A 23,796-nucleotide genomic window follows, 5' to 3' on the forward strand; every position below is an offset into this window, starting at 1 on the left:
GCCAAGAACAGGACTCTGATGCTACAGTAAGCACAGACTCAAAACTGTTTCAAACTGGACCACTGAAGATTGGAAAAACATCACCTAGTCTTCAGATGTATAAGTGCTCCTATTAAAGTGGGTCTCCATGGTACATTTCAATAACGGTTGATAAAGCAGGAGCTTTTTATGCTTTTAGCTAGTCTTATACATGAGATGTGTGTTCTGATACCTCAGAGTACAACTAGTGTTGAGTATTCTTTACTGATGCTTTCAATTTTATGAAAGCACTTTAATCAAATTTCACATGAATGTGGCTCTAACTAACTCTGTACTCCACCTATCTCCATACGGTCATGAGAATAGGTTGTATTTTTCCTCAAAATACTTTTTGAAGGATTAACAGTTTATGAGGTATATAATGATATATCATCCACTGATAAACTGTGATACAAATTTATGATTCAATGATGATTCAAATCAATGAAATAAAAAATGAAACGCAATTATTATCAGGCTGCAGAATCTCTTAGTTTTTCCTCACTGTAATTGTGTTGTTTAGACAGCAGAGGGGGCAATAATGTATATTATTATACATACAGAACACTATTTCGATGGAATAAAACATGTATTCTATTCCCTTCTAGCAGGTTTCATTCATTTGGTTTGATAGAATGCAATATTGTTAGCATATCACTTATCCTACATGTATTACGGCACTCTACCCAATGGAGAATGAGCGTTGAATATGGTTTACGATATTGCATAGTTGTCAAGACAACTTGATGTCACACATCGGAGATATAAAACTTCTGCACTAGCAAGTAACTGACAATTTGTAAACAAACATGGCTGGCAAGTTTATTTTGTTAAATACGGAAGATTTTGAGAGAATTTTGAAAGAGAAAGATGCGTTGAACACACAAAAGGAATGTGTATGTATAATAATAATAATATTGGCTGGCTTTTTGTTGTGGTATATCAGATATATTCAATTCAGCTAGCATGATATTGAACTCGTCTTCAACTAGTTCAGTATCATGCCAGCTGAATGGAATACATCTGATATACGACCAATATTTGATACCAATATCTGATATCTCATCTCATTATCTCTAGCCGCTTTATCCTGCTCTACAGGGTTGCAGGCAAGCTGGAGCCTATCCCAGCTGACTACGGGCGAAAGGCGGGGTACACCCTGGACAAGTCGCCAGGTCATCATAGGGCTGACACATAGACACAGACAACCATTCACACTCGCACCTACGGTCAATTTAGAGTCACCAGTTAACCTAACCTGCATGTCTTTGGACTGTGGGGGAAACCGGAGCACCCGGAGGAAACCCACGCGGACACGGGGAGAACATGCAAACTCCGCACAGAAAGGCCCTCGCCGGCCACGGGGCTCGAACCCAGACCTTCTTGCTGTGAGGCGACAGCGCTAACCACTACACCAACGTGCCGCCTAATATCTGATATACCAGCCAATATTATATAAATAGCAGGAGTACATGTGACTTTACAGGTGGGAGTAACACAGCTCTAATGCCGTGAAAACACAGAAACAGACCTAAAATGCGAGATTGTGTGAATGCTTTTGTGATTGACTTTACAAATAGATTTAACAAGAAATCAGAGCTCTCTTTTTACAGACTGCTGAAAGATAAAAAAAGATAAGCAAATGGAGGTAGAACAAGTGTTCATAAAAGTTTATTTTTATGAAGAAAAGGCCTGTTTGTTATTAACTTTCATTTTTAATAAAATTAATATTTTAGTTTATAGGCTATTATATTTTACTCCAACCTTTACAAAAGTGGGTAAATAATTATTGGTAGTTATTAAGAAAATTGTACTTTTTTTAATTTAACAAAAGGAATATTTAAGTTCATAAAGAATAGGAAAATAAATGATACTTTTTTTGGTAATAAAATTTTCTTCATTTAATTTTTTTCCCAAAAATATCATAGGAAAATAAAATCGTGACCCAAATATCATGAATCGAATTGACTTGTGAATTGAGTGAATCATTACATGTCTACAGCTTACTATGTTCACGTATAGCCATTCAGGCCACATTGTTCATGGTTACAAATTCAAGCCCATGATATAATTAGACCACACAGACCCTATTAACCTTGTGTAATTTCGGTCATACTGGACTCACTGTCCCTAAGCAAACAGCCAACGATATGCTTGTCATTTATCTCTCATGTCCTTGTAAAGAAACAGACATACCTCTGTGGGCTAATTCTTAACATCTCGCTCTAATTCATGGTCTAAAAACATTCTCCCTAAATACGAGTAGAACTATGAGCCAAAATGGCACCTCTGAGAGAAATGAAAACTCCACTTGAATTATAATATTTAATGATATTTAAATATCATACATGGCATTACTAAGAAAAAAATGCAAAGCAATTTCCTGTATTGATCACATGAACCCCTGAGTGATATTAACTATGTATACAGTGTTGTGGAATCATTCATTTACATACATATGCATGCATGTACTGATATACTGTATGTGAGGATCTATCTGTGTTTTTTCTAGCTGTAATTGTGTTGTTTAGATAGCAGATGGACCAATAATGTATAATAGCAGGAACACATGACTTCACAGTTGGCAGAAGTAACACAGTTCTAATGCCACGAAAACACACAAAAAGCAGATCTAATATGTGAGAGCTGTTGTGTGATTGTACAAACCACACTGACTGTGTGGATTTTTTTTAAATTGGTTAGAAGTTTGTTAAATAAATATTCATACATTTCATAGAGAAAACACAGAATTCCTGGTAATATCACACCAATACTAGCCATACTTTGTTAGATGCCCTCATGGTGGCGTTACCTTTCTATAGTTCTTTATTCTTTAAAATGTATTTCAGGCATTTAAAGAAAAACAAATGTGTGTGCAGTGCTACTGATCTACATGCTCTACAAATACACATGTTCAGATAGGACAGGTGATCTGTATTCTTCAGTATTAACACCAAGCTGAATTTTACAGAAATGACAGAACAGTGTGCATCCTCTCTAGGAATCCATAATCTAGTACTAGCCTCAACAGTCTGTTTAAAAATAAGCCGGTAAAAATGTGTCCCAAAAATGAACTGTAACTGTCATGAACCAGAAAGAGAGTTGCTATCAAATTAATTACACATATATCTTCAAAGGAAAGCCAAAAAAGTGAGCTGCAGTTCTGTATAAATAAAATGTCCATCTTCTTGGTCAAGGATCACTTGACATCCATAACAATCCTGACAACAGTGTATTTATTCCACAATGAGATTATAAGAAATGACAATAAGATTGTGCACTAAGGACTGCACTCGAACACTTAATGATGATCTTTGTGCTGCGATGCTTTTAGGAAACTCAGCCCGGATAGCTGACATTTAACCCTATTTACTAAATAGCCACTGACCAAGGACACTGTTAAAGGATTGGTATTTATTTTGCTTTTGGATACAGACAAACAAATGCCCTTCCTGTGTATGAGGATCTTGATGATGTCAGTGTGCACAAGTGGTAGTGTACAGAAGACATGGAGAGAATGTGGTACTGCAATGACCTTTTTGATTTCAGATAAAAAAAAAAAAAAAACTATCAGATATTTTTTAAACGGAGTTGATTTTTTACCAAGGATTTTATAAAATATTAAGTATCGATATGTTGAAATATTCACTCACTGGCCACTTTAATAGGAATTTGTTCTTGTTTCTAAGATTCCTGTTCTTGGCTGCAGGAGTGGAACTCAATGAGGTCTTCTGCTGTTGCATGTTGAGATGCCTTTCTGCTCACCGTGACTGTAAAGAGTGATTATACAGTGGCGCTTGAAAGTTTGTGAACCCTTTATAATTTTTTATATTTCTGCATAAATATGACCTAAAACATCATCAGATTTTCACACAAGTCCTAAAAGTAGATAAAGAGAACCCAGTTAAACAAATGAGACAAAAATATTATACTTGGTCATTTATTTATCAAGGAAAATGATCCAATATTACATATCTGTGAATGGCAAAAGTATGTGAACCTCTAGGATTAGCAGTTAATTTGAAAGTGAAATTAGAGTCAGGTGTTTTCAATCAGTGGGATGACAATCAGGTGTGAGTGGGCATCCTGTTTTATTTAAAGAACAGGGATCTATCAAAGTCTGATCTTCACAACACATGTTTGTGGAAGTGTATCATGGCATGAACAAAGGAGATTTCTGAGGACCTCAGAAAAAGCGTTGTTGATGCTCATCAGGCTGGAAAAGGTTACAAAACCATCACTAAAGAGTTTGGACTCCACCAATCCACAGTCAGACAGATTGTGTACAAATGGAGGAAATTCAAGACCATTGTTACCCTCCCCAGGAGTGGCAGACCAACAAAGATCACTCCAAGAGCAAGGCGTGTAATAGTCAGCGAAGTCACAAAGGACCCCAGGGTAACTTCTGAGCAACTGAAGGCTTCCCTCACACTGGCTAATGTTAATGTTCATGAGTCCACCATCAGGAGAACACTGAACAACAATGGTGTGCATGGCAGGGTTGCAAGGAGAAAGCCACTGCTCTCCAAAAAGAACATTGCTGCTTGTCTGCACTTTGCTAAAGATCATGTGGACAAGCCAGAAGGCTGTTGGAAAAATGGTTTGTGGAAAGATGAGACCAAAATAGAATTTTTTGGTTTAAATGAGAAGCATTCTGTTTGGAGAAAGGAAAACACTGCATCTCAACATAAAAACCTTATCCCATCTGTGAAACATGGTGGTGGTAGTATCATGGTTTGGGCCTGTTTTGCTGCATCTGGGCCAGGACGGCTTGCCATCATTGATGGAACAATGAATTCTGAATTATACCAGTGAATTCTAAAGGAAAATGTCAGGACATCTGTCCATGAACTGAATCTCAAGAGAAGGTGGGTCATGCAGCAAGACAATGACCCTAAGCACACAAGTCGTTCTACCAAAGAATGGTTAAAGAAGAATAAAGTTAATGTATTGGAATGGCCAAGTCAAAGTCCTGATCTTAATCCAATGGAAATGTTGTGGAAGGACCTGAAGTGAGCAGTTCATGTGAGGAAACCCACCAACATCCCAGAGTTGAAGCTGTTCTGTATGGAGGAATGGGCTAAAATTCCTCCAAGCCGGTGTGCAGGATTGATCAACAGTTACCGGAAACGTTTAGTTGCAGTTACTGCTGTACAAGGGGGTCACACCAGATACTGAAAGCAAAGGTTCACATACTTTTGCCACTCACAAATATGTAATATTGGGTCATTTTCCTCAATAAATAAATGACCAAGTATAATATTTTTGTCTCATTTGTTTAACTGGGTTCTCTTTATCTACTTTTAGGACTTGTGTGAAAATCTGATGATGCTTTAGGTCATATTTATGCAGAAATATCGAAAATTCTAAAGGGTTCACAAACTTTCAAGCACCACTGTATGAGTTACTATATCCTTCCTGGCAGCTTGACCCAATCTGGCCATTTTCTTCTGACCTCTCTTCTTAACAAGGCATTTCCACCCACAGAACTGTCGCTCACTCAATGTTTTTTTGTTTTTCGCACCATTCTGTGTAAATGATAGAGACTGTTGAGTGTGAAAACCCCAGGAGATCAGCAGTTTCTGAAATACTCAAACCAGTCCATCTGTCACCAATACCCATGCCACAGTGAAAGTCACAGAGATCAAAATTTTTTCCCATTCTGATGTTGGAAGGGAACATTAGCTGAAGCTCTTGATTTGTATCTGCATGATTTTATGCACCGTGCTGCTGTCAAGGGATTGGCTGATCACAGATCTGTATAAAACAGCAGGTGGATGAGTGTTCCTAATAAAGTGGCCGGTCTGCGTGCGTGCGTATATATATATATATATATATATATATATATATATATATATATATATATATATACACACACATACTTTTTTCAGAATTTGAAAAAAATTTCCCAAATAAAAATGGTAATCATGTCCTATAGCTAATAACTGACAAACCTTCTTTTGTAGAAAATGAGGGTCAGAATGTATCCTATAATTTATAACATGTTACAAAAGAAAACAAACAAAAAAGACAAGTAATGTGTCATGTGTGCGAACCCATAACTCAATAAAGATAATAATAAATGAGTATAGTGTGTTGCTAAATGTCAGATGGTATGTTACTATGATTTGAGGGTCACATGACCATGGCTTCCTCATGGTTTCGCATTTTAATAAGCAAATATCCGTGATTGTAAAATGCCCTAACAATTGTAAATGAGAGGATTGTTTCCTAACAGGCTTCTTATTCATGACACAGTGCCGCGCCCGTCTTCTGAATGTGGGCCACTTGGGCCACTCACGTCACTTTGTAAATAGAGTCCAGTCAGTATTAATTTGTTTCACTACAGCCCATCATGGGGTAATTACAAACACACCTTCTCGGTTCAAAATCCTGCCTGGAGAAGACAAAGGAAATTACCCAAGGTCATTTATCCCCACAGAGCTTCATTAAGTTGAACTTAATTGGATGGGAACATGTCCAATCTGGCAGCACTGACCAGCTTGGTGTGGATTGCAGAACAAATGAAAATAATGACACTGTTGTGTAAAAGGATCTGAGAACTGGTGCTTATTGAACATTTCAGTGCATTGTAGCTTGACAGCAGGAACATGATTAAAAATGGCTAAACTGCTTGAGATGGAGAAACAAATGGAGCTTCAGATGATATGCAGTGGTGAGCAAGTAGGTTCAACAACCTGAAAACGTTCAGAAATCAAAACTTTCGTTTAGTATGTAGGCTACGCTTCATGGTGGTGCGAAACACCTCAATACTGTAATATCAGTGTATGTACTTATTCTAAATGCCCCCACTTGTTTCACTACATTCATCAGATGCAGTGTGATCTGTTAGAACGATTTTTACTCAACACATTAATTAGCATAAATTAATTTTCTGAAATAGGAACACACAGGAACAAAGAAAATGTGCAGGGGCAAACTGTTATATAACTCTCCTGCTAGCGCATCTCATGGTTAAAACATACTGAGAAAAAAACACACCAAAAAACAGTAATCAGACTCCACACCACAGCTTATTACTTTGGTCAATTATACATTGTGGTCAAAAGATTGTGAACATCTAACCATCACACCCATATGTACCTGCTGAACATCTCATTCTCCCGGGCTTTCTACTAGATCTTGGGGCATGGCTGTGAGGATTTGTGTTCATTCAGTTACAAAAGCATTAGTGAGGTCAGGTGCTGATTTTAGGTGAGGAGGTCTGGGGATCAGTCAGTGTTCCAGTTCATCCCAAATAAAGGTGTTGAGGTCAGGTCTCTGTGCAGTTCTTCCACTCCAACTTTGACAAAACTTGACCTCACTTTGTGCACAGGGGCATTGTCACGCTGGTACAGGTTTGCATCTCTTAGGTCCAATGAAAGGAAACTGCAATCCGACAACATTGTGTGCCTCCAACTGTGTGAAACCAGTCTGCAGAAGAACCACATATGGGTGCAATGGTCAGGTGTCCACAAACTTTTGGCCATATAGTGTATTTTTTCAGAGGGTGCAAACACGATGATATATTCAGTACATACATTCACCAGCCACTTTATTAGGAACACCCATCCACGTGCTGTTTTAAGCAGTTGTCTAATCAGCCAATCCCTTGACAGCAGCACAGTGCATAAAATCATGCAGATACAAATCAAGAGCTTCAATTAATATTCACTTCAAACATCAGAATGGGAAAAATTGTGATCTCTGTGACTTTCACTGTGGCATGGGTGTTGGTGACAGATGGACTGGTTTGAGTGTGGAAACCCCAGGAGATCAGCAGAAACTGCTGATCTCCTGGGGTTTCCACACATAACAGTCTCTAGAGTTTACACAGAATGGTGCGAAAAACAAAAAACATCCGGTTCTGTGGGAGGAAACAAACACTTTGTTGATAAGAAAGGTCAGAGGAAAATGACCAGATTGGTTCGAGCTGCCAGGAAGGATATAGTAACTCATATAATCACTCTTCACAACTGTGCTGAGCAGAAAAGCATCTCAGCATGCAACAGCAGAAGACCTCATTGGGTTCCACTCCTGCAGCCAAGAACAAGTTCCTATTAAAGTGGCTGATGAGTGTATGCTCTTTGGTTTCCTTTAGGCTATATTAAAGCACTTAACTTGCTAACTAGCTCACTATATATTACTATTATGTTAGATACCATTTGTAGCCTGGTCCATTAAGTTTCCAGGCAACCAAAACATGTGGCATGTCACCGGTGCTTATGGACTTGCTAATGAATCATTTGTCCACCCCTGATATGATCAAATGATGGTGAGTCAGAGTCCCCAATAAGAAAGAACACCAAGAAACACAGACTTTGACAGTTTTATTGCGTTTTCTCAAACCAAGCTTGCTTGTGAGTGGTGCAATTGATAACAGTTTGCCCTATCGCTGGAAGATCACGTTTGAATCCTGACAATGCTATAGCCAACTGTGATGAATCGAGCCCTCCCTGGTGAGAGGGATGGTATATATACCGTACACGTTAGAATTGTACAGTGTCAAAGGAGAAGGTCTGGGCAACTGCTGTTTCTACACATATGCCAAACAGGGCTATTGAGGGACAGGGCTGATTGTTATTTCTGCTGTCAATCACAGGGACACTAGCCAATCCTGGACATTTGTGAGCCTACCGGTATGTATGTAGAAGAGGGCAAATAGCACTGTCCTCTGTGTGTATGTCATGCTGATAAAAAAGACAAAAGGAAGTATATGTTAGCCTCCATTCCCTGCTTGTGTGATAGCTAGTGGGTGGGAAATGAGTGTTTATAAAAATGTTTGGTTTATTCTTTTGTGGCTATAGAAAACATTTTTAGATTCCTTAAATAACCTTCATGAAAGGGCACTCGAATGCCATATAGTGCCTTGTGCCTGCAAGTTATATCCACATCTTTTACGGAATATAAAATTTATTATGATGCTGTCTTCCAGGCTTTCTCCATTATGGCTTCTCAGTTATGAATGGCCATCATTATGCCACTGTATAAAAAAAAAAGCCAGCGGCATGATATGTTGCCAAAGTGGGACACAATGGGACGGAAGAATCTGCTGGTAGGGGTGTGTGTAAATCCTTACTGTTCAATAACAAGCAATAATTTGTACTGCAGCAACAGGTCAACACATTGAGAACAACAATGAGCCAGAAAATATCCATCAATAACAGCGACATCAATGGAGCGTCGACAGAACGATGCTCCATCATCATGCTAACTTTATTTCCTTTTTAATACTGAAATAAGTACACGTTGGCTCGCTTTCTTCTTTTGCATTCACTTTGTCTCCTTGCTGGACACATTGGAACTGTACAGTGTCAAAGGAGACGGTTGAGGCAACTGCTGTTTCTACACATATGCCAAACAGCCAGCTATCAAGGGACAGGGCTGATTGTTCTTTCTGCTCGAGGCCACTGTTTCAGCCCTGTGAATAATTAAAAAAAACAAGCTGGCCAGCATTAAATATTTAACAGGTGATGTTTATATACTCCTGTATAAAGCATTATGGCACTTTCTGGATGAAAAACAGGAAATGCCGTATCAAGGCCAGGGTTTTTATCTCGCACAGGAACTTCCACATTAACGTTTGTGTCAAAACTGAAAAGTTAATTTAAGAAACCAAACAAAAGTGTTCATGATTTTAATGTTGTCTATTAATATGCTAAAATATTAACTATTTAATAATCACGGCACTTTTACTTTCTTATATAACAGATCGCCTGTTTGGCTGCTTTGGGTTGTAAAAATAAAGACGACATTTAGAAGAAAGAATGAAACCATGAAAATGAGATGATTTTCATTTAAAGGTACATCTACATCTGAATATCTAATTTTGCTTATAAATTTAGAACATATTATGGGATTACTGCAACAAACAAGCCAGTTTGTGGTAGTGTAATATCAGAAGCTTGCAAACATCACCACCATATGTTCACATTCACTAAATCAGAATCTGTATTATGGTTCCCGTTGTCTCTGTTAATGAACTCTGAGCTAATCATGAAACTCTGGATAAATCAAGAACACATTTGCACAAAGTCTATTCACTCTACAGCTGCGAATACACCATATATCTGCCTCAATCTCTGAGCAATAAATCAATAAAGCCCGGGTCAGGAAGCCTGTACCGTCACTAAATGTCCTCAGAAGCAGTTTCATTTAAAAGGCAAACTAGAAAAGACTCAAATTTCTATTCACATCTGCTATGGACAAACAAAGTAGGCCTGAGATCAGGGATGCAATTAGCATAGCAGCCTCCTTCGTTCCCTGGACTGCACATTCCTGTCTTGTAGCTGCCATGCTTTTTACATTTCTGCTTACTCCTCACCACTCGAGTCTGTGTTAAGTAATTATAAAGCCTCAATTACGACAAATTAGTCAAATCAAGTGAAGCGACTTCTGACCGTGTCCTAGTTATTAGTCCTTTAACTGCCTTGCCCTTAGGCTGATTTACTGATGTACAAGGCCTTTAAACAGTCACCTTTGGTCATTTGTAGCCGAATCTTCATACATGATTACACTGCAATTGTGCTCAAATCATGTTGTTAATTAAAAAAAAAAAATCCTCTGCTTCAAAACCATTTTTGGGGTCATACAAATCCATTTACGAATACTATGAAAGCAGGTGTCGGAGGTTACGATCTTTGCATACAGCTCAAGAACAGACACATACATAACCGACGGAAACAATGCACGAAAACCTAATGTTTCACTGTAATAATGTTGTTTCACTGTATCATCATCATCATCCGCCACTATCTATTCTTTCACTCTTATAAACTGACATTACTATTGACAAGTCGCTCATAATGAAAATCACCATCTAGTATACACTATATAATGACACTATGTACTATTTTTTACTTTTTAAATGTTTCTATTTGTTTAAAAGTCATTAGGATTCAGTGATTGTGTCCAAGTAGTCCTTTTACAACATACAGGCAGCTCCAGATAATCAAGTATTAGTGTGTTCAGAAACCATATCGGCTGTGCTGTTAACTTTCCCCAGGACTTACACAATGTATAATTATAAAATCAGTCACAGATGGGCTTTTTTCTGTTTTTGACGATCTTAAATGCCACTTTGCACCACTGCCTCTGCAACAATTTTTATAACTCAAACATGAATCAAAGTTTGAATTTTGGAAAAAAACAAGTTAATCATAACTTCAGTGAATAATTTCTGTCGACACGTTCGCACAATTTACCAACATAATCACTGCAGCCTGACTAAATCAGCTCACACTGTTTTCGCCATCTGAGCTTTTTGTTGTTGTTTTAATTAACTATAAGGACAATTTACAAATCCACAGAGTAACCCAACTTGACCAAATACTAGTAGAAAGAATCAGAAGTAAATTTGTATTTTGAACATAGTGGCACTCCAGGAACAAAATGGAGGACAGGAGCTGTTTTTATTGATTGATTTATTATTTATTTTAAATCCAGCACTTGTGTAAATGGATTTAATAACACTCTGGAATAAGGATTTGTCAAATTGCAAGGTGGCTCAATCACATGGTTCTGACAGCCAGTGAAACAAAAACAAAACAAAAATAAATAAACAAAAATAATATAAAATGTGAAATAAAAGGTTTTGGCTGGTTGAAGTGCACCCATCCTCCATCTCCTCCTTATTTATTTATTTGTTTGTTTGTTCACAGGCTTGCTCATTGGGGATAGATTAGGGATAAAATTAGCTCATGCTTTAAGTCGTTCAAATTGTGTAAAGCTGCTTTGCGGCAATGTTTATTGTTAAAAGTGCAATACAAATAAACTTGACTTGACTTTTTACTTTGACACAACCACCATGCAATTTAAAAAATAAATAAATAAATAAATAAATAAATAAATGTTTGGGGTGCTGAAGTGCACCCAGCCTTATCATCATCTCTATCTATCTACAGTATCTATCTATCTATCTATCTATCTATCTATCTATGCTTTGACATAGTAGCTGTGCAATTAAAAAAAATAAGTAAATAAAATGTTTCTGTTGGTTGAAGTGGACCCATCCTCCTCATTATTAGTTTTATTATTATTATAAATAACAATAATAATAATAATAATACATTTATTAATTTATATTTTATTTTGACACAGTAACTGTGCAATAAAAAAAAGAAAAGAAAATGTTTGGATCGGAGAAGTGCACCCAGCCTCATTAATAATAATAATAATAATAATAATAATGTTGTTGTTCTGCTTGTTAGACTTTCCTGCCTTTAGTGTCTGAAATGGATGGATGGATCTCAGTGAGATTTTTTTTTTCCTCTTTGTTGTCAAAATCCATTCAGGAAAATACTGGCCTTTGTTGCGAAGCCATGAAAACACCCCCCCAACACACACACACACACACACACACACACACACACACACACAGTGTCAGAAAGGCAATGGAACCACCATCTAACACACTGTTCATTCTGAGTTCTTTCAAAGATAACAGAGTTGTGTGTTTTATCATTTGGAATTATTCCACTGTGTAACACATATACACACATCATGCCACAGTCTTCTGCAGGAGAAAAAAAAGCACACCTCTATGAACAGAACTCATCAGTAATCAGTGATGTATCGAGCTAAAACGAGTTTACAGTGAAGTGAAGAAACAAGTGATGAGACAAACAGGAGGGATACTGAGTTCCTTGTAAGTCTGAATGAGCAGGTTCATTTCAAAACCTGTTTTATGTGTTTATTATACTTGATTAATGTGTTTATTAACGGAAATCAGTTTGGGTGTGCGTGAAAAAAGATGCTCTTGTCAGATAATCATGTGAATATCAATCAGTAAGGCCTTAAACTCGGAAAAGCAAAACAAGGCGAGTGTTAAACAGCATCCAGCACCGTGCAAAAAAAACAACAACCAACCAACCAACCAACAAACAAACAAACAAACAAACAAACAAACAAACAGGGTTTTAAGGACATAAATCTCCCCTCAGGGCAAAAGGAGCACAGTGAGACTGCATGCGAGGTGTTAACTGAACACTCACAGTGAGTTTAACCCTGGATTTGCTTCTTAAAGCCTGATTTTGTTGCATTATACAGAACAACCTGCCCCCGAATAAACCCAGGGTCCAAACACCACATGCCTGCTTTCTACTGCTTCAGCCTCTTCTACAGATTTTATTTCCTGTTTCTCACATCACTGATGTATCCTATCCTACCCTACCGTACCCCATCCTACCCTAAACTACCCTACCCTAGATGTTGCATTCGAGGCGCACAATATTTTCATGCATTTTCTGTGCTAGTTTTTCCCTCCGTGGTGTCAAGTGCTTTCCAGGCTCCGATAAGGCGCACTGGTAGGGCTGTGTCCCAAACCGCATCGTCTCCTACTACACTCAGGAGTATGTCAAAGCAATACACATCTGTCCAATAGGCTAAACACACACCAACAGAAATATATATATATATATATATATATATATATATATATATATATATATATATATATATATAAAACCAAGCTATAGACTGGGATTTTTAATACAAGGTAAGAGATCCTATCAGGTCTGACGAGAGAGAGAGAGAGGCTGCGTTTCCAACCGCGCAATAGCCCTACTAAATAGTATCCCCTCTGTGAATGTCTGTGGGATGAGAGATCATACACATGACCATTTCCTGTAATGTTGCATTAGAGATAATGAGATATCAGAGGATCAGAGAGACCGGAAGGAAGCTGAGTGTTTGTCCTAAACAGTGTGTGAATGTGGCACGGGCTGGTGCTGTAGTGTGGTGTATCAGACCGGGGATGTGCGTGTGTATGTCTGTGTATGGTACGTGTGCGTGAGCGCACGATGTGAGTACCGTGTCTCTATCTCCGGCTGTGGCGCATCACTCCACTCCCACCCGCTGTGTGTTTATAAACTTTTGCAAGCTTAGGAAATGAAATGAACGCGCTGTTCCTCACCCGAGCAGTTCCACCCGGTGGGCGTCTGGCAGTCGCTGAGGGAAGACGGGAAGGCGCGGAGGCGCTGCACGGGGAGAGTAGCAAGGAGTGAGAGCACTGCGACCCACAGCCAGTCCCTGGCCGCGCGGCTCCATGAGCGCCGAGGCTCCGCTGTGGCCGAAACCGCCGCCAAATCCATCTCAGTTCTCCCTCCGGTTCACCGACTCAGGCCAAGTCACAGGCCCAAACGGGGCCATTTCCCGCGACCCATGAAGCGCTGCGGTTCGTGGCGCGACTGCACCGGATCCGCCCGGAACCGAGGAGCGAACAGGCGCGTGATGATGAGTGAGAGAGAGGAAAGAAAGGAGCTTGTGGGTATGATGATGATGATGAGGAGGAGGATAATAATAATAATGGAACACCGGGAACAGAAGATGCCCAGGAAGTCCAAATTAAAAGAAGAAAGAGAAGTGATAAACGGGGCAAGAAGGCAATTCCATTTGGAGAATGTGGTGTAACATCCGAGGCGTGTTCACTTTACTCTCGTTCCCGGCTCGCGCTCCCCGTTATAGCCACAGTGACGCGCCGGGCGAGCTGCAGGTTTCCAGTCCGCTCCTGAGTCATGTGGCCTCGCGCGGGGCGGAGCTGCGCCGCTGATTGGCTGAGAGAGAGAGAGCGAGAGAGCGAGAGATGCGGGGGAGCGCGCACGCGGACCGGGGCGTTCACTCCTAACGTTTAGACGGTCCGGTTAATAATAACATCACATCAGACTACACACACACACACACAGAGTACGGTCTCAGAGGAACACTGACTTCACTCCTATTTTACATCCTTTCCAAATTATGATACTGACAACATCCTTAATCTTCAGAATATTTACATGAGTTTCTTAGTGTTTCGTAAATCCCCCCCCCCCATGACATTAGCGTGGTTGCAGTTTTGTGCACAACAGAAGCAATATAAAAAAATAAATTAAATTAAATAAAAATAAAAAAAATGACGAAACACAACTGCGAATGTGCGGTGTTTCCACTGAGTGATGTTAGACGATTTAACCTGGCTTGTCCCCTCTTGCAGTAGTTCCTCGAGAGCACTCTTTTCAGAAAGTTAGCACTTCCATTTCCACTTCATGTGACTTAAAGGGCATATCCCGGACCAAGTTGGGGGGGTGTTATATCAGGGGCGTCACTAGGCCTTTTTTACTGGGGCACGTGCCCCAGTAAAACTCATCTGTGCCCCAGTAAGAAAATGTTGAAAGATTTTCGTAACAAACTAGTTTCTTTGGCAGATCATTTATCTACTGTAAGTTGTAGGACAGAGTGTGTTTCAAACTTCTATCGCCTCTTCTTTCTAACTAATTTTCTGATTGGTCTGGGAGATTCTCACTGTAAACACAGCGTGCGTGCGGCGTGCCATGAGTCCATTTAGCCTACTGGAGAGATGAGTCTACTCTTTGGATGAGTCAGAGTACGGGCTCTGGATGAGTTAAGGTAGCATATACTTGTCAACCCCTCACAGCTCTCACCTGTACTCCCTGGTAAAGAAATCCATAATTTCCATACCAAATCCATAGTAATATTTCATGCATAATAAAAATGTATCAGATCTTACCTAATATATGCACTGGTTTATTTCTGTACATCCATATGTACTGTTAACACTCAATTAAACAACAGTCAGTGCTACTTCTGATTTTAAGATAGTGTCAGATAGATTCTGTCCATTCGGGAAGAAAGCGACCTCCAGTTTTAGATGTTTTGAGTTTTTTCTTCGGTGGTGCCGACATCTTGACCTCTTGACCTGTCTATTGTTACGCTACATGTGCTGTTATTTCCTGCTCAGTGTACAGGAAAATCACAATTGCGCATGCTCAGACATTCGGAATGGCTTGTTGGTACTAGCGGAAGTACCGGTTGAGTAATTCTAAATGTAGAAAATGGCGGCTCCCATGCATTTTCGTATTTCATGACAATTTTTTTGATGGTAATAAATCAAAATAATTTTAAGGTGAAAATGTAGAAAAATCCGTAGTTGAATTGAGGTATTTCACCCACGTGACCAAGTCATGTGATGCTGCCATTTTGGACGGCATGGCTCGAATCAGTTTGAATGCGAGGAAGGCGACAAACGAAAAACATAAAAGAAAAAGGAGCGAGATGCAGAAAACACCTTCACTATCCAGCGACGTAGGGCATTTACAGGGCGAGCAGAGGGAGAGGTATTTGCAAAAATTGAGGTTAGCAGGCTTAGAGAACGACGTTTACCTGCTTCCACCAGGATTGCTCACTGACGTACGGAAGTACACGAAGCCCTCGTCTTTACCTGACTTCGGCTCACATGATCTGTATACCTATGTCGTTAAAAACCCATCGCCATACACAGGTATTGATCTGAAAGCGTATAAGAGTTTGGATGCCTAAAAATATTTTGTGTCAGGCTGGGTAACATGCCTACATCAGCGGGTCGTCCCTGGAGCCGGTGGTCGCCATCTTATTACAGCTAAGGTTTGTTCACATTTTCATTTACTTTCGGTCCTCAGGATAAACAAAATGTTATTAAATGTCACTGAAATAACTTCTTAGTCTGTTGAGACATGGCCCGTTATAAATTTGCTGTTACCAGGCAATGACCAAGAACTGTATTATTAGGGTCGGTGTAGTTGTAGCAGTGTACTAGCAGCTAGCTGTTAGCACTAGCTAATGTCAACAACAGTAGCTGGTATGTTACTGTAGCAATGTTTACGTTCAGTCATTTGGATGACTGTTAAAACCTTTCAGTCTCAAGTTTTTCCTTTACTGGATTTACTAGTTTACTGAGCTAGCGCGCTCGGGCAAGCTGGGAGCTAGCATGCGCTAGCCTGCCGGCGGCCGGCGCGCGCTAGCTCCCCGGCGGCCGGCGCGCGCTAGCTCCCCGGCGGCCGGCGCGCGCTAGCTCAGTAAACTAGTAAATCCAGTAAAGGAAAAACTTGAGACTGAAAGGTTTTAACAGTCATCCAAATGACTGAACGTAAACATTGCTACAGTAACATACTAGCAACTGTTGTTGACATTAGCTAGCTTGACGTTCAAAATGGCGGACACCGGGGCGTCACGTGACCCTGTGACGTCAGGTGAAATACCTCAATACCACTACGCCCGTACCATTTTTAAAATGCCAAAATCCGTAGGGAATACAGGAAATCCGTAGGGGTTGACATGTATGTAGCGTGAAGTTTTTGCAACAAAACTAAGCAAACCATATTCTAACAAACCCATTAAACTACATCGAATTAAACGATATTAAATTACTTTTCCAGATGGATATCAGAAAATTCTTCTCACGAAGCAGAGACAGGGGCAGGGAAACAGTGACAGATGAGGAGGAGGGTGAGAGAGGTAAGATTAAGGTTGTAGGCTATGTGCTAGTCAGTCATAACTAACCAGCTAAGTTCGTGAATCATGAGAGTTGAGGTTGCATAATAGAAAACTTGAATCAAATACATAACAAAATTAGTTAGGTTATTCAGCTGTTTAGCTGTTCCATGAAATGTTTGGCAGGTTTACTGCATATGAAAGACAATAGAGTATGTTTAAATAAACATCTTAATGCATTCTTGAACAGACTCTCCCTTTTTAACTTTACCAGTAGATGTATATCAGGAACGTTAAGGTGCATTGTGCGGGGGGCATTTTGTGTGTGTGTCGGGGGGAGTGCCCCAGTAAAGCTTAATTCCTAGTGACGCCCCTGTTTAACGCGCAACCAGGAGCCAGTCTTCTCGCTTATTCGAGAAACGAGCTGCTGGCCCTGAAAACAATGGCATGAGGCGGGATACGACACCCCATCCCGGCATAGCTGAGGAGGAGACCCAGGGGCTGCAAAGCCGGGGCTAAGCTAAAGGCTAGGCTAGCGGACAACCGGTGGCGCTACAAACCATCCATTCCCTCTGTTATCATGTGGACTGTATCTTTTTAATTTCCCTGAGGGAACCCTCCTAATGGGATCAATAAAGTTCTAATCTAATCTAATCTAATCTAATCTAATCTAATCTAATCTAATCTAATCTAATCTAATCTAAGTAAGTGTATTATCGCCCAGTGCTTTTGTGTTGTTTACTTTTGTGTGTGTCAATAAATAACATTATCCGTGTACTACACAAACACAGGAAAACTTAATTTAGAGTATCTCTCTCTTATTTCTTACCCTGGCAACAGTCAACTTGTGAATTGTCAATTTTCTTGGCCTTTTTCTCGGCTCTGCTTGTTCCTCTGCTTCGAGGGCCTCAGTGGATGTGGCACTTCGCCTTCTGTCAGGGGAGACGAACACAGCTGGCTCCTTTGGTGATGCTGACACAGATGGAGATGGTGTTGCTTTGGGCATTCTAACAGATGGAACTGCAACTTTTTTCAGATCAAGTTGCTTCTTGAAGCCCATTTCCCACTACAAATAGTTCTGAAAGTCGTTGGGCTTTACGAAGTGAGCCCTGCATATGATGCTGTGGTCTGTTGCATGTTGCCGGTTTTTCTGGGTGCCTCGCATGAAGTGCTTCCATTTCTCTCTTGTTGTCCGGTCTTTTGGAAAACGATGAGTACTAATCCCATCAAGATTGGTGCTGCTACACCCCCCTATGATACATCTGTTAACCATTTAAAAAAATACGTGATAACGTCGAAGAAATTTGCAGAAAACCACCAGGTCGTTTCCTCATAAACAAACCAACGCTGATCTGGGATTCAGAAGGGGGCGTCCCGCACGTGACGTCACGAAAATCAATGTTTGGCGGAAAATCCAAATGCCAAGTTTTTTCAGAGGCGGACGAATTCGCCTCAAATGGCTTGATTTCAACTGAATTTTTCTGGTATTGCGCAAGGTAAAAAAATTGCACAAAATGCAAAATGTGACAGATATTTGACCAAAGTTTAATATAAAATAGGAGAATTACATTGACCTTGCTCCTGAATTTACCTGGGATATGTCCTTTAAATGCGAAAAACATGTTTCTCTTTCAATTTTGCGAAACATTGCTTTATTGACTTGCCCAAAAAAAAAAACCACCTCATGCGAGCGTAACAACTTTTTTGTGATATTTGAGTTTATTATTTCTAATTGCACATTAAGAAGGTTAATGGAAACATAGCTAGCTGGTGTGCACTCAAGCTGGCGCAGACTCCACAACGATTCTATTTACACTTGGTTTTAAAATGCATCTTAGGTGATCGGGTCACACATGAACAGCAGTAAATACAGTACAAGTGTAAACAACCACCAAGACGCATTCAAAATGCTTTCATTCAAACCACTTGCTGAGGAGATCTGGGACATGTATCTTTTTAAACGCTAATGCATCCTGATGCATTCCTGATAAGGACGTAACAGGAAAATACGTCATTTATGCAGGACATGATGGCTGTTTTCTTGACAGTGCACCAACACTTGAAAATAATGGAAAGGAGCACTGATATACCTGGCTGGAGTGCAAGAAAATAATGAAAGAATGTTGTAGGTTTCACGTTTTTAACATGTTCACGGAGCTCTTTGACCTTCTTGTGGAAGTAACACAAGTAGTGATGAAATCTGAACAGAAGTGGTCAGCTGGACATCTTGCAGACGCACGATAGACACCTGTGACCTGATCACCCCAGATGCATTTTAAAACACAGAGTAAACAGGGCCAAGTTTGTGAAAAACCTTATGATCCTACAGACCCCTTAAGTGTATATGTTTAGCACTTTTACTATGTATGTTTTAAAGAGTAAAACTACCTTTAAAAATCTGTGGTTGGTAGAAGAGAGCAACTGGACTTGCTTGAAAAGTCTTGAAGACGTTTCGCCTCTCGTCCGAAAGGCATCCTCAGTTCTGTCTGTCTAATAGGGAGTATCAAGTATTTATCCTCTCATGGCTCATAATAGAATCCGAATCAGAATGCTGATGGCTGCATTGAAGGTGGCTGTTAGATGTCATAGACACCCACCTCTGTTCAGTGATGGTCCAGTTAGCAAGTCCAGTTGCTCTCTTCTACCAACCACAGATTACTATGTACCTGGACGACTGAGTATCTTCACAGATATGTTTCTACGCACTTTGGGATGAGTTCCCTTCGACTAGTGCGGGAGTATGACAGGACTTCCAGAAAACTGGCAGACATCATAGCCAGAGAGGATCGTTCATTTTTGTCAACCTGGAACGACCATCACTGAACAGAGGTGGGTGTCTATGACATCTATCAGCCACCTTCAATGCAGCCATCAGCATTCTGATTCGGATTCTATTATGATCCATGAGAGGATAAATACTTGATACTCCCTATTAGACAGACAGAACTGAGGATGCCTTTCGGACGAGAGGCGAAACGTCTTCAAGACTTTTCAAGCAAGTCCAGTTGCTCTCTTCTACCAACCACAGATTACTATGTACCTGGACGACTGAGTATCTTCACAGATATACCTTTAAAAATGTACACAATGGCACCTTAAGGATCACTGATGTGCTTGGCTTTTTGAGTAATAATTTAGTGTCAGCATGGTGGCACAGCCATCTCACAGCTACAAGGTTGGATCCAGAGTTTTGTGTGCATGTTCTCCTCATGTCCACCTGGATCTCCTTTGAGCTCTCTGCACTCTCAGAAAATAAAGAACGTTACTGTATCTTTATTGGTACAACAGCTTGTCACTGGGGCAGTACCCTCTAAGGTATATATTTGTACCCTTTATGTACTGCTTGGGAACATATATGTACCTTTTTGGCCATAAAAAGGTACACATAGTTACCCTGAGGTTTCACAATGAGTCCTAGGGGGTACATTAGTGTAGACTGTAACTTGTGGGACAGAAATGGACTCCTCCTGTACCCTCATTTCTGACAGTGTGGTTTCATCCGACCTCTAAAACATGTAGGTGGGTGCATGTACATGACACTAAATTGCTCCTGTGTGTTTATGAATGGTGTTCTATGAAGAATTGGTGGACTCTGGGGTGTATTCCCACCTCGTGCTCAGTATTCCCAGCTCCAGATCCATCGTGACCCTGACCAAGATAAAGCAGTTGCTGAAGATGAATGAATGAATTTCAGGTAAATCACTCACTACACTGACAAGGAAAGATATGGGTTGAGTACCCTTTTCTCTTCCGAGTATACAGCGTTTATATAAAACCAACCCGAAAAGTCAGCAGGAGGTACTGCAACACCTCAGTTGTTTATTCATGATTATTGAACGAGTTAATTAAACACTGCATGAGTTAATTGGAGCATAAGTGTGGCAGCGGGGACGTGGTCAAGTGTCAGTCTGTGAATGGAGGGCGGAGTCAGGGAAGGTAAGTGGCAGAATCACTGCACCTGACGTGAATTAACCTGTGTTTGTGTGTCTTCCCCAGTGATCGCGCCATATAAAAAGAGAGAGAGAGAGCAGAGAAAGGGAGCTTTCTCCCGACTAGAATGGGTGTGTGCATGTGAGAGAGTGAATAAGCTGAAAAGCCACATATGCAACGGAAAAAAAAAGTTTCTGAGAACTCAGTTCTGGCCTGCCGTGCTTCTGTGCTCCACCCACCTGCTCTGGTTCTACAATTAGTTAAAGTTAACATTACACCACATTACAATGTGTTATTCCATCATACATGTTAATACAATACAAAGCCTGGGCTCATTCAGTTTATTTTAATACCATAAGAATTTGTTCTAAATCCAGACAGGAAAAACTAATTTAACACTGTGTGAATTTATTAAATATATCAAGCAGGGGTGATTTCTCAGAGACAACAAGGGAAGCCAAGCTTCCCCTAAAATTCTCTCCCCAAACTGCGGCATCTACGACGTTGAATTCTCATTAAAACAATAACTTGCATAACATAATATATGCCCAAGATTGTATTTATGTTCATAACTATCCTTTAACTTATTTGAGTGATGTCTGACAAACTTGCAGTTCGCTACGAGAATCACCTTTGCTGCCAGGCTGTAACCTTTCTTATTTCAATGGGCTCTATGGACTGGCAGCAGTGTTGCCAGATTGGGTGGTTTTAAGTGCATTTTGGTGGGCTTTGAACATATTTTGGGATGGAAAACGTCAGCAGTATCTGGCAACACTGACTGGCAGCCGGGTATCCGTTGCAGTCTACGAGACGGCTCTGAACAGCCAATTTCGGCTAGTTGTTATTGGTTAAAATCAACAAAATTGTCACTTCCAGGGAAGCCGGGCTTCTCTGGGACTAAACGAGACAGTGGGAGGGACAAGAAGCCGGGCTGAAAAAGGATTATTGGAGGTGGTGCTTGAAAGACATGAGGAGGGCGGTCGCTGTACTTCGGCGAGGAACACGGAAGCATGAGATCAGTCAGTCCCTAGCGGATGTCGAGAAAGTGTAGTCGTGTGCCAAAGTGCTGTCCGAATTTCTTTTCATATAAACGTTTCTTCTCATTTATGTCTCTGTACATTACTCTGTAAATAAATGTAAATATTACTCGTTGTGCTCCGTTAACTTTCATCCATTCTATCAGTTTGATCATTCGTGAATTCACTCGTTTATTTCATTTGTAGTTCAATCTGGTTGTAGGCTAGCTTGAGCCTTATTGGGATCTGCAGTGCTAGCTGCTAACAGAAATTGGTAAAGTCTCTGGAAAGCACAACCAGCTGGTATGACAGGGTCACAGACCATTTTCTGGAAAAGGAGCGGAGGGCAGAATTTGTGTATAAATAGTGTTCATGTTCATGAATCTGAAGTGTGTATATTGTTCAGTAATGTTAAGAGAATGGTGGGCTCTGTGTTATAGGTTATACCTGGGTATAATATTCAAGGTTCTGTGTGTTGCATAGCCTACCTGGTTATGAATTTCCAGACTGTGTTGCAGAAGATGTTCAAGGATGTGTTGCACAGCTGGGTGTTGTGTTAAAGACTCTGTGTTGCATATCAGGGTATGATGTTCAAGGCTCTTCGTTGAATAGCCAGTGATTTTTGGATGTTTGATATTTTTGATTAAGGATATGAGGCACTAGCCTGGCAAGCCAGACTATAACATGAAATGTACAAGCAAAAATACTTTCTGCCACTAGGTAGGGTTGTCTAGTTCACTATGCTAATGGGGCACACCTTTCTATGCTTTGATATCCGGCCTACAGGTTTTACGATGAATGCGTAAAATGGGCTTCCCCTATTTTAAAAACCAGCAGCCGCCACTGATATCAAAAGTTGATTCAACACTTGTTTCAACATCATACAAGTTCCTTACAGTAATAGTTCATTAGATATTTAATTTTATTCATTCATTTTCCGTGAGCTCTTTCTCCTGGTCTGGGTCCCAGTGGATCTGGAGTCCATCCTAAGAACACTGGACTCCAGTTCTCCCTGGATGGGACGCTATGAACACACACATTTACACACTCATTCAAACCTAGAGGCAATTTTATTTCAACCAATCCATCTAGTGGCACCCATCCACCTTCAGATAGTGGGAGGAGAATCCGAAAGAAACCTTCATGGACACAGGGAGAACATGTGAAACTCCAAACAGACAGTAACCCGAGCTCAGGATTGAACCAGAGACCCTGGAGCTCTGAGGTAGCAATATGCTCACTGTGTCATTTCTCAAGTTAATTAAATAATATAAAATCCAATACAACCCTGTAGGTGTTTATTCGATGCTACAAAACATAACTCAATATTTTAAGAGTTTATTCAACACTACATGCAGTATGAGTTAACACCAAGTATGAACTGAATGCTGTAAAAATGAGTTCGACACTCGCTTGGAATATGCTGTACACTGAAGAAATGTCTCACGTCATCTTGGAAAAGGTGTCAGCAGGTTCATGTTTGAAATGATGGGATGTAGTATGTAACTTTAGTACACACACACACACACACACACTGAGACAGGACCAATGTCACCCAGAGCACTCTAATGCCCCTAACAATGAATGG

General features: G+C 40.3%; 1 protein-coding gene across 2 annotated transcripts in view; it reads right to left on the reverse strand.

The window, feature by feature from the left end:
* The window catches only part of tmeff2a (transmembrane protein with EGF-like and two follistatin-like domains 2a), a 259,197-nt gene extending 244,728 nt beyond the window's left edge, over nt 1-14,469 (reverse strand). For both annotated transcript variants that reach the window (XM_060937298.1, XM_060937297.1), the window contains exon 1: nt 13,931-14,469. In XM_060937298.1, coding sequence (XP_060793281.1) covers nt 13,931-14,108 — 178 coding nt within the window. In that variant the 5' untranslated portion in view covers nt 14,109-14,469. The remainder of the gene's footprint in view (nt 1-13,930) is intronic.
* Nucleotides 14,470-23,796: the final 9,327 nt, after the last annotated feature.

This window comes from Neoarius graeffei, chromosome 13, assembly GCF_027579695.1.
Source record: "Neoarius graeffei isolate fNeoGra1 chromosome 13, fNeoGra1.pri, whole genome shotgun sequence".
Lineage (NCBI taxonomy): Eukaryota > Metazoa > Chordata > Actinopteri > Siluriformes > Ariidae > Neoarius > Neoarius graeffei.